This window comes from Salmo salar, chromosome ssa12 (assembly GCF_905237065.1).
Source record: "Salmo salar chromosome ssa12, Ssal_v3.1, whole genome shotgun sequence".
Lineage (NCBI taxonomy): Eukaryota > Metazoa > Chordata > Actinopteri > Salmoniformes > Salmonidae > Salmo > Salmo salar.
In genome coordinates, this window is record NC_059453.1 from 715001 (window position 1) to 727500 (window position 12500).

General features: G+C 40.9%; 1 protein-coding gene across 1 annotated transcript in view; it reads left to right on the top strand.

Annotated features, from left to right (window-relative positions):
• Positions 1-11609, top strand: part of LOC106592541 (GRB2-related adapter protein-like) — a 20809-nt gene extending 9200 nt beyond the window's left edge. Inside the window, exon 4 of the mRNA XM_045692081.1 lies at positions 11082-11609. Coding sequence (XP_045548037.1) covers positions 11082-11520 — 439 coding nt within the window. The 3' untranslated portion in view covers positions 11521-11609. The remainder of the gene's footprint in view (positions 1-11081) is intronic.
• Positions 11610-12500: the final 891 nt, after the last annotated feature.

The following is a 12500-nucleotide window of genomic DNA, read 5'->3' on the forward strand; positions in this document are numbered from 1 at the left end:
GGTATTATGTACTAGGTAGTTGAGGTGATTGAGGTATTATGTACTAGGTAGTTGAGGTGATTGAGGTATTATGTACTAGGTAGTTGAGGTGATTGAGGTAGAATGTACTAGGTAGTAATGAGGTGATTGAGGTATTATGTACCAGGTAGTTGAGGTGATTGAGGTATTATGTACAAGGTAGTTGAGGTGATTGAGGTATTATGTACTAGGTAGTTGAGGTGATTGAGGTATTATGTACTAGGTAGTTGAGGTGATTGAGGTATTATGTACCAGGTAGTTGAGGTGATTGAGGTATTATGTACTAGGTAGTAATGAGGTGATTGTGGTATTATGTACTAGGTAGTTGAGGTGATTGAGGTATTATGTACTAGGTGGTTGAGGTGATTGAGGTATTATGTACTAGGTAGTTGAGGTGATTGAGGTATTATGTACTAGGTAGTTGAGGTGATTGAGGTATTATGTACTAGGTAGTTGAGGTGATTGATGTATTATGTACTAGGTAGTTGAGGTGATTGAGGTATTATGTACCAGGTAGTTGAGGTGATTGAGGTATTATGTACTAGGTAGTAATGAGGTGATTGTGGTATTATGTACTATGCAGTTGAGGTGATTGAGGTATTATGTACTAGGTAGTTGAGGTGATTGAGATCTTATGTACTAGGTAGTTGAGGTGATTGAGGTATTGTGTTCTAGGAAGTTGAGTTATTGAGGTATTATGTACTAGGTAGTTGAGGTGATTGAGGTATTATGTACTAGGTAGTAATGAGGTGATTGAGGTATTATGTACTAGGTAGTTGAGGTGATTGAGGTATTATATACTAGGGATTTTGAGGTGATTGAGGTATTATGTACTAGGTAGTTGAGGTGATTGATGTATTATCTCGCCATCACGCTTGACAACTCCCTTGTCCCCTCCTCCCAGAGTGCTAAGAACCTTGGTGTGATCCTGGACAACACCCTGTCGTTCTCCACTAACATCAAGGCGGTGACCCGATCCTGTAGGTTCATGCTCTACAACATTTGCAGTGTACGACCCTGCATCACACAGGAAGCGGCGCAGGTCCTAATCCAGGCACTTGTCATCTCCCGTCTGGATTACTGCAACTCGCTGTTGGCTGGGCTCCTTGCCTGTGCCATTAACCTCTATGGGCTAGGTGGGATGCTAGCGTGCCACCCGTGGTGCACTCCATCAACAGCAGGTGCATTTCAAGAGCGGCAAATTTGAATCCAAATAAATGTCAAAATTCAAATTTTTCAAACATACAACTATTTTACACCCTTTGAAAGATAAACATCTCCTTAATCTAACCACGTTTTACGATTTCAAAAAGGTTTTACGGCGAAAGCATAAATTTAGAGTATGTTAGGACAGTACATTTACAAGAGTTGTGTGTAATGTTTTGTCAATTCAAAGACAGGGTCACCAAAACCATAAAACCAGCTAAAATGATGCACTAACCTTTTACAATCTCCATCAGATGACACTCCTAGGACATTATGTTAGACAATGCATGCATTTTTAGTTCTATCAAGTTCATATTTATATCCAAAAACAGCGTTTTACTATGGCATTGATGTTGAGGAAATCGTTTCCCTCCAATAACCGGCAGTCAAGTCAGCGTCACAAATTAAATAATTAAAATTAGAAAACATTGGTAAAATATTATATTGTCATTTAAAGAATTATAGATTTACATCTCTTGAACGCAATCAACTTGCCAGATTTAAAAATAACCTTACTGGGAAATCACACTTTGCAATAATCTGAGCACTGCGCCCAGAAAAATACGCGTTGCGATACAGACAAGACGTCATGTTGGGGAGATCTAAAATCGAAAATACTATGTAAATAATCCATTACCTTTGATTCTCTTCATCAGATGTCACTTCCAGGTATCACAGGTCCATAACGAATGTAGTTTTGTTCAAAAAAGCTCATCATTTATGTCCAAAAATCTCCGTCTTGTTAGCACATGATGTAAGCCAGCCGGACTTCTCGTCATGAACGAGGGGAAAAAAATATATTTACGTTCGTTCAAACATGTCAAACGTTGTATAGCTTAAATCATTAGGGCCTTTTTAACCAGAACATGAATAATATTCAAGGTGGACGAATGCATACTCTTTTATAACGTATTGGAACGAGGGTACCCAACATGAACTCGCGCGCCAGGTGTCTAATGGGACATCATCGTTCCATGGCTCTTGTTCGGTCAGATCTCCCTCCAGAAGACTCAAAACACTTTGTAAAGGCTGGTGACATCTAGTGGAAGCAATAGGAAGTGCCAAAATATTCCTCAGCCCCTGTGTTTTTCAATGGGATAGGTTTAAAGGTAATACAACACATCAGGTATCCACTTCCTGTCAGAAAATGTCTCAGGGTTTTGCCTGCCAAATGAGTTCTGTTATACTCACAGACACCATTCAAACAGTTTTAGAAACTTTAGAGTGTTTTCTATCCATATATAATAAGTATATGCATATTCTAGTTACTGGGTAGGATTAGTAACCAGATTAAATCGGGTAAAAAATGTTATCCAGACGTGCAAATGCTGCCCCCCTAGCCCTAACAGGTTAAACCCCTACAACTCATCCAGAACGCCGCAGCCCGTCTGGTGTTCAACCTTCCCAAGTTCTCTCACGTCACCCTGCTCCTCCGCTCTCTCCACTGGCTTCCAGCTGAAGCTCGCATCCGCTACAAGACCATGGTGATTGCATACGGAGCTGTGAAGGGAACGGCACCTCCATACCTTCAGGCTCTGATCAGGCCTTACACCCAAACAAGGGCACTGCGTTCATCCACCTCTGGCCTGCTGGCCCCCCTACCTCTGAGGAAGCACAGTTCCCGCTCAGCAAAGTCAAAACTGTTCGCTGCTCTGGCACCCCAATGGTGGAACATGCTCCCTCACGACGCCAGGACAGCGGAGTCAATCACCACCTTCCGGAGACACCTGAAACCCCACCTCTTTAAGGAATACCTAGGATAGGATAAAGTAATCCTTCTAACCCCCCCCTTAAAAGATTTAGATGCACTATTGTAAAGTGGTTGTTCCACTGGATATCATAAGGTGAATGCACCAATTTGTAAGTCGCTCTGGTTAAGAGCGTCTGCTAAATGACTTAAATGTAATGTAATGTATTATGTACTAGGTAGTTGAGGTGATTGAGGTATTATTTACCAGGTAGTTGAGGTGATTGAGGTATTATGTACCAGGTAGTTGAGGTGATTGAGGTATTATGAACCAGGTAGTTGAGGTGATTGAGGTATTATATACCAGGTAGTTGAGGTGATTGAGGTATTATGTACCAGGTAGTTGAGGTGATTGGGGTATTATGTACTAGGTAGTTGAGGTGATTGAGGTATTAATACTAGGTAGTTAAGGTGATTGAGGTATTATGTACTAGGTAGTTGAGGTGATTGAGGAATTATGTAATAGGTAGTTGAGGTGATTGAGGTTTTATGTACTAGGTAGTAATGAGGTGATTGAGGTATTATGTACCAGGTAGTTGAGGTGATTGAGGTATTACGTACTAGGTAGTTGAGGTGATTGATGTATTATGTACTAGGTAGTTGAGGTGATTGAGGTATTATGTTCCAGGTAGTTGAGGTGATTGAGGTATTATATAATAGGTAGTAATTAGGTGATTGTGGTATTATGTACTATGTAGTTGAGGTGATTGAGGTATTATGTACTACGTAGTTGAGGTGATTGAGGTCTTATGTACTAGGTAGTTGAGGTGATTGAGGTATTGTGTACTAGGTAGTTGAGGTGATTGAGGTATTATGTACCAGGTAGTTGAGGTGATTGAGGTATTATGTACTAGGTAGTTGTGGTGACTGAGGTATTATGTACTAGGTAGTTGAGGTATTATGTACTAGGTAGTAATGAGGTGATTGTGGTATTATGTACTATGCAGTTGAGGTGATTGAGGTATTGTGTACTAGGTAGTTGAGGTGATTGAGGTATTATGTACTAGGTAGTAATGAGGTGATTGAGGTATTATGTACCAGGTAGTTGAGGTGATTGAGGTATTACGTACTAGGTAGTTGAGGTGATTGATGTATTATGTACTAGGTAGTTGAGGTGATTGAGGTATTATGTTCCAGGTAGTTGAGGTGATTGAGGTATTACGTACTAGGTAGTTGAGGTGATTGATGTATTATGTACTAGGTAGTTGAGGTGATTGAGGTATTATGTTCCAGGTAGTTGAGGTGATTGAGCTATTATGTACTAGGTAGTAATGAGGTGATTGTGGTATTATATACTATGCAGTTGAGGTGATTGAGGTATTATGTACTAGGTAGTTGAGGTGATTGAGATCTTATGTACTAGGTAGTTGAGGTGATTGAGGTATTGTGTTCTAGGAAGTTGAGTTATTGAGGTATTATGTACTAGGTAGTTGAGGTGATTGAGGTATTATGTACTAGGTAGTAATGAGGTGATTGAGGTATTATGTACTAGGTAGTTGAGGTGATTGAGGTATTATATACTAGGGATTTTGAGGTGATTGAGGTATTATGTACTAGGTAGTTGAGGTGATTGATGTATTATGGACTAGGTAGTTGAGGTGATTGAGGTATTATTTACCAGGTAGTTGAGGTGATTGAGGTATTATGTACCCGGTAGTTGAGGTGATTGAGGTATTATGAACCAGGTAGTTGAGTTGATTGATGTATTATGTACTAGGTAGTTGAGGTGATTGAGGTATTATGTACTAGGTAGATGAGGTGATTGAGGTATTATGTTCCAGGTAGTTGAGGTGATTGAGGTATTATATACCAGGTAGTTGAGGTGATTGAGATATTATGTACCAGGTAGTTGAGGTGATTGAGGTATTATGTACTAGGTAGTTGAGGTGATTGAGGTATTATGTACTAGGTAGTAATGAGGTGATTGTGGTATTATGTACTATGCAGTTGAGGTGATTGAGGTATTATGTACCAGGTAGTTGAGGTGATTGAGGTCTTATGTACCAGGTAGTTGAGGTGATTGAGGTATTGTGTTCTAGGAATTTGAGTTGATTGAGGTATTATGTACCAGGTAGTTGAGGTGATTGAGGTATTATGTACTAGGTAGTATGAGGTGATTGAGGTATTATGTTCTAGGTAGTTGAGGTGATTGAGGTATTATATACCAGGGATTTTGAGGTGATTGAGGTATTATGTACTAGGTAGTTGAGGTGATTGATGTATTATGTACTAGGTAGTTGAGGTGATTGAGGTATTATATACCAGGTAGTTGAGGTGATTGAGGTATTATGTACCAGGTAGTTGAGGTGATTGAGGTATTATGTACCAGGTAGTTGTGGTGATTGAGGTATTATATACTAGGTATTTTGAGGTGATTGAGGTCTTATGTACCAGGTAGTTGAGTTGATTGAGGTATTATGTACTAGGTAGTTGAGGTGATTGAGGTATTATGTTCCAGGTAGTTATAGGTGATTGAGGTATTATGTACCAGGTAGTTGAGGTGATTGAGGTATTATGTACTAGGTAGTTGAGGTGATTGATGTATTATGTACTAGGTAGTTGAGGTGATTGAGGTATTATGTTCCAGGTAGTTGACGTGATTGAGGTATTATATACTAGGTAGTAATTAGGTGATTGTGGTATTATGTACTATGTAGTTGAGGTGATTGAGGTATTATATACTACGTAGTTGAGGTGATTGAGGTCTTATGTACTAGGTAGTTGAGGTGTTTGAGCTATTGTGTACTAGGTAGTTGAGGTGATTGAGGTATTATGTACCAGGTAGTTGAGGTGATTGAGGTATTATTTACAAGGTAGTTGTGGTGACTGAGGTATTATGTACTAGGTAGTAAAGGTATTATGTACTAGGTAGTTGAGGTGATTGAGGTATTATGTACTAGGTAGTTGAGGTGATTGATGTATTATGTACTAGGTAGTTGAGGTGATTGAGGTATTATGTACCAGGTAGTTGAGGTGATTGAGGTATTATGTACTAGGTAGTAATGAGGTGATTGTGTTATTATGTACTATGCAGTTGAGGTGATTGAGGTATTATGTACTAGGTAGTTGAGGTGATTGAGATCTTATGTACTAGGTAGTTGAGGTGATTGAGGTATTGTGTACTAGGTAGTTGAGGTGATTGAGGTATTATGTACTAGGTAGTAATGAGGTGATTGAGGTATTATGTACTAGGTAGTTGAGGTGATTGAGGTATTATATACTAGGGATTTTGAGGTGATTGAGGTATTATGTACTAGGAAGTTGAGGTGATTGATGTATTATGTACTAGGTAGTTGAGGTGATTGAGGTATTATTTACCAGGTAGTTGAGGTGATTGAGGTATTATGTACCAGGTAGTTGAGGTGATTGAGGTATTATGAACCAGGTAGTTGAGGTGATTGAGGTATTATGAACCAGGTAGTTGAGGTGATTGAGGTATTATGTACTAGGTAGTTGAGGTGATTGAGGTATTATGTACTAGGTAGATGAGGTGATTGAGGTATTATGTTCCAGGTAGTTGAGGTGATTGAGGTATTATGTACCAGGTAGTTGAGGTGATTGAGGTATTATGTACTAGGTAGTTGAGGTGATTGAGGTATTATGTACTACGTAGTTGATGTGATTGAGGTCTTATGTACTAGGTAGTTGAGGTGATTGAGGTATTGTGTACTAGGTAGTTGAGGTGATTGAGGTATTATGTACCAGGTAGTTGAGGTGATTGAGGTATTATGTACTAGGTAGTTGTGGTGACTGAGGTATTATGTACTAGGTAGTTGAGGTATTATGTACTAGGTAGTTGAGGTGATTGAGGTATTATGTACTAGGTAGTAATGAGGTGATTGAGGTATTATGTACTAGGTAGTTGAGGTGATTGAGGTATTATATACTAGGGATTTTGAGGTGATTGAGGTATTATGTACTAGGTAGTTGAGGTGATTGATGTATTATGTACTAGGTAGTTGAGGTGATTGAGGTATTATTTACCAGGTAGTTGAGGTGATTGAGGTATTATGTACCAGGTAGTTGAGGTGATTGAGGTATTATGAACCAGGTAGTTGAGGTGATTGAGGTATTATGTACCAGGTAGTTGAGGTGATTGAGGTATTATGTACTAGGTAGTAATGAGGTGATTGTGGTATTATGTACTATGCAGTTGAGGTGATTGAGGTATTATGTACTAGGTAGTTGAGGTGATTGAGATCTTATGTACTAGGTAGTTGAGGTGATTGAGGTATTGTGTTCTAGGAAGTTGAGTTATTGAGGTATTATGTACTAGGTAGTTGAGGTGATTGATGTATTATGTACTAGGTAGTAATGAGGTGATTGAGGTATTATGTACTAGGTAGTTGAGGTGATTGAGGTATTATATACTAGGGATTTTGAGGTGATTGAGGTATTATGTACTAGGTAGTTGAGGTGATTGAGGTATTATGTACTAGGTAGATGAGGTGATTGAGGTATTATGTTCCAGGTAGTTGAGGTGATTGAGGTATTATGTACCAGGTAGTTGAGGTGATTGAGGTATTATGTACTAGGTAGTTGAGGTGATTGAGGTATTATGTACTACGTAGTTGAGGTGATTGAGGTCTTATGTACTAGGTAGTTGAGGTGATTGAGGTATTGTGTACTAGGTAGTTGAGGTGATTGAGGTATTATGTACCAGGTAGTTGAGGTGATTGAGGTATTATGTACTAGGTAGTTGTGGTGACTGAGGTATTATGTACTAGGTAGTTGAGGTATTATGTACTAGGTAGTTGAGGTGATTGATGTATTATGTACTAGGTAGTTGAGGTGATTGAGGTATTATTTACCAGGTAGTTGAGGTGATTGAGGTATTATGTACCAGGTAGTTGAGGTGATTGAGGTATTATGAACCAGGTAGTTGAGGTGATTGATGTATTATGTACCAGGTAGTTGAGGTGATTGAGGTATTATGTACTAGGTAGTAATGAGGTGATTGTGGTATTATGTACTATGCAGTTGAGGTGATTGAGGTATTATGTACTAGGTAGTTGAGGTGATTGAGATCTTATGTACTAGGTAGTTGAGGTGATTGAGGTATTGTGTACTAGGTAGTTGAGGTGATTGAGGTATTATGTACTAGGTAGTAATGAGGTGATTGAGGTATTATGTACTAGGTAGTTGAGGTGATTGAGGTATTATATACTAGGGATTTTGAGGTGATTGAGGTATTATGTACTAGGAAGTTGAGGTGATTGATGTATTATGTACTAGGTAGTTGAGGTGATTGAGGTATTATTTACCAGGTAGTTGAGGTGATTGAGGTATTATGTACCAGGTAGTTGAGGTGATTGAGGTATTATGAACCAGGTAGTTGAGGTGATTGAGGTATTATGAACCAGGTAGTTGAGGTGATTGAGGTATTATGTACTAGGTAGTTGAGGTGATTGAGGTATTATGTACTAGGTAGATGAGGTGATTGAGGTATTATGTTCCAGGTAGTTGAGGTGATTGAGGTATTATGTACCAGGTAGTTGAGGTGATTGAGGTATTATGTACTAGGTAGTTGAGGTGATTGAGGTATTATGTACTACGTAGTTGATGTGATTGAGGTCTTATGTACTAGGTAGTTGAGGTGATTGAGGTATTGTGTACTAGGTAGTTGAGGTGATTGAGGTATTATGTACCAGGTAGTTGAGGTGATTGAGGTATTATGTACTAGGTAGTTGTGGTGACTGAGGTATTATGTACTAGGTAGTTGAGGTATTATGTACTAGGTAGTTGAGGTGATTGAGGTATTATGTACTAGGTAGTAATGAGGTGATTGAGGTATTATGTACTAGGTAGTTGAGGTGATTGAGGTATTATATACTAGGGATTTTGAGGTGATTGAGGTATTATGTACTAGGTAGTTGAGGTGATTGATGTATTATGTACTAGGTAGTTGAGGTGATTGAGGTATTATTTACCAGGTAGTTGAGGTGATTGAGGTATTATGTACCAGGTAGTTGAGGTGATTGAGGTATTATGAACCAGGTAGTTGAGGTGATTGAGGTATTATGTACCAGGTAGTTGAGGTGATTGAGGTATTATGTACTAGGTAGTAATGAGGTGATTGTGGTATTATGTACTATGCAGTTGAGGTGATTGAGGTATTATGTACTAGGTAGTTGAGGTGATTGAGATCTTATGTACTAGGTAGTTGAGGTGATTGAGGTATTGTGTTCTAGGAAGTTGAGTTATTGAGGTATTATGTACTAGGTAGTTGAGGTGATTGATGTATTATGTACTAGGTAGTAATGAGGTGATTGAGGTATTATGTACTAGGTAGTTGAGGTGATTGAGGTATTATATACTAGGGATTTTGAGGTGATTGAGGTATTATGTACTAGGTAGTTGAGGTGATTGAGGTATTATGTACTAGGTAGATGAGGTGATTGAGGTATTATGTTCCAGGTAGTTGAGGTGATTGAGGTATTATGTACCAGGTAGTTGAGGTGATTGAGGTATTATGTACTAGGTAGTTGAGGTGATTGAGGTATTATGTACTACGTAGTTGAGGTGATTGAGGTCTTATGTACTAGGTAGTTGAGGTGATTGAGGTATTGTGTACTAGGTAGTTGAGGTGATTGAGGTATTATGTACCAGGTAGTTGAGGTGATTGAGGTATTATGTACTAGGTAGTTGTGGTGACTGAGGTATTATGTACTAGGTAGTTGAGGTATTATGTACTAGGTAGTTGAGGTGATTGATGTATTATGTACTAGGTAGTTGAGGTGATTGAGGTATTATTTACCAGGTAGTTGAGGTGATTGAGGTATTATGTACCAGGTAGTTGAGGTGATTGAGGTATTATGAACCAGGTAGTTGAGGTGATTGATGTATTATGTACCAGGTAGTTGAGGTGATTGAGGTATTATGTACTAGGTAGTAATGAGGTGATTGTGGTATTATGTACTATGCAGTTGAGGTGATTGAGGTATTATGTACTAGGTAGTTGAGGTGATTGAGATCTTATGTACTAGGTAGTTGAGGTGATTGAGGTATTGTGTTCTAGGAAGTTGAGTTATTGAGGTATTATGTACTAGGTAGTTGAGGTGATTGATGTATTATGTACTAGGTAGTAATGAGGTGATTGAGGTATTATGTACTAGGTAGTTGAGGTGATTGAGGTATTATGTACTAGGTAGTAGAGGTATTTTGTACTAGGTAGTTGAGGTATTTTGTACTAGGTAGTTGAGGTAATATATACATGTAGTAAAGGGTAAAGGGACTAAACATCAGGATAGATAATACACAGAGTAGCAGCAGAGTATGTGAAAGAGTGTGTGTGTGTCTGTGTGTGTGTGTGTGTGTGTGTGTGTGTGTGTGTGTGTGTGTGTGTGTGTGTGTGTGTCAGGGTCAGCGAAGGAAAGTCTGAGTTCTATTTAAACATTATCTGAGACTCGGAAGCTAAAAATATCTCCTCTATTATACTCCTTATCACACACACACACACACACACACACACACACACACACACACACACACACACACACACACACACACACACACACACACACACACACACACACACACACACACACACACACACACACACTACCTGTATTACCAGACCTGGTCATGGGGGGCAGAGTGTCTCTACCTGTATTACCAGACCTGGTCATGGGGGGGGCAGAGTGTCTCTACCTGTATTACCAGACCTGGTCATGGGGGGGGGGGCAGAGTGTCTCTACCCGTATTACCAGACCTGGTCATGGGGGTGGGGGGGGGCAGAGTGTCTCTACCTGTATTACCAGACCTGGTCAAGGGGGGGGGAGGCAGAGTGTCTCTACCTGTATTACCAGACCTGGTCATGGGGGGGCAGTACCCTCCACAGGGAGATTTATACTGTAGCTGTACCCTCCACAGGGAGATTTATACTGTATCTGTACCCTCCACAGGGAGATTTATACTGTATCTGAACCCTCCACAGGGAGATTTATACTGTAGCTGTACCCTCCACAGGGAGATTTATTCTGTATCTGTACCCTCCACATTCATAATTTTCTGACACTTCTAGAACTAACTAATTCCTGTCTGTCTGTCTGTCTGTCTGTCTGTCTGTCTGTCTGTCTGTCTCTCTCTCTCTCTCTCTCTCTCTCTCTAGCTATGGCGACATGGTGGAGCACTTCCTGGTTCTCGAGGGATTGGGTCAGTACTGTGTGTGGGAGGAGACTTTCTCGTCTCTCAACCGATTGGTCGACTTCTACAGATCGCACAGCATCGCCCAGGAGAGAACCGTCTACCTGACCGACCCTCCTGACACACCTGTTCACACACACACACCATCACACACACCTCTACACACACACACACCTGCACACCCTCTCACACACACTGCCGTTCATCTACCGGACCCAAACCCAAACCCTTACACACCTCTACGATCACAAACACACACCGCTAACCCGTATCTAGCTGAGCACCCCACACACACCTCTCACCCTCACACACACCACACACACACCTCTCACCCCTCGGCCGGCTTCTCCAAAAGAAGAGCACCAAGCAGGAACCCGAACTGGGGTTATTCTGCCCCTACATAACCCCACACACACACACACACACACACACACACACACACACACACACACACACACACACACACACACACACACACACACACACACACACACACACACACACACACACACACATACACACACACACACACACACACACACACACAGTTAGACACAGTTACACACACACACACACTGACACACACACGCACACACGCACACACGCACACACGCACACAGGCACACAGACACACACACACACACACACACACACACACACACACACACACACAGTTACACACTGACACACACACACACACACACACACACACACAGACACACACACACACACACACACACACACACACACACACACACACACACACACACACACACACACACACACACACACACACACACACGTAACTCTGGATCGGCTAAGGTCCACTATAGATGCAAGAGAATCTGGACACCCCCTCAAATGATTGGATTTGGCTGTTTCACCCTCATCTGTTGCTGACAGATGTATCAAATCGACCCCACAGCCATGCAATCTCCATAGACAAACATCGGCAGTAGAATGGGCCTTTACTGAAGAGCTCAGTGACTTTCAACGTGGCACCGTCATAGGATGACGATGAGGATCAGTTCGTCAAAATTTCTGCCCTGTTAGAGCTGCCCCCAGTTCAACTGGAAGGGCTGTTATTGTGGAAAGTGGAAATGTCTAGGAGCAACAACGGCTCAGCTGCAAAGTGGTAGGCCACACAAGCTCACAGAACGGGATCGCCGAGCGCTGAAGCGTGTAGAAGGTAAAAATCGTCCGTCCTCGGGTGCAACACTCACTACCGAGTTCCAAACCGCCTCTGGAAGCAACGTCAGCACAAGAACTGTTCGTCGGGAGCTTCGTGAAATGGGTTTCCGTGTCCGAGCAGCCTGCATACAACGACATTCTAGACGACTCTGTGCTTCCAACTTCGGGGAAAGCCCTTTCCTGTTTCAGCATG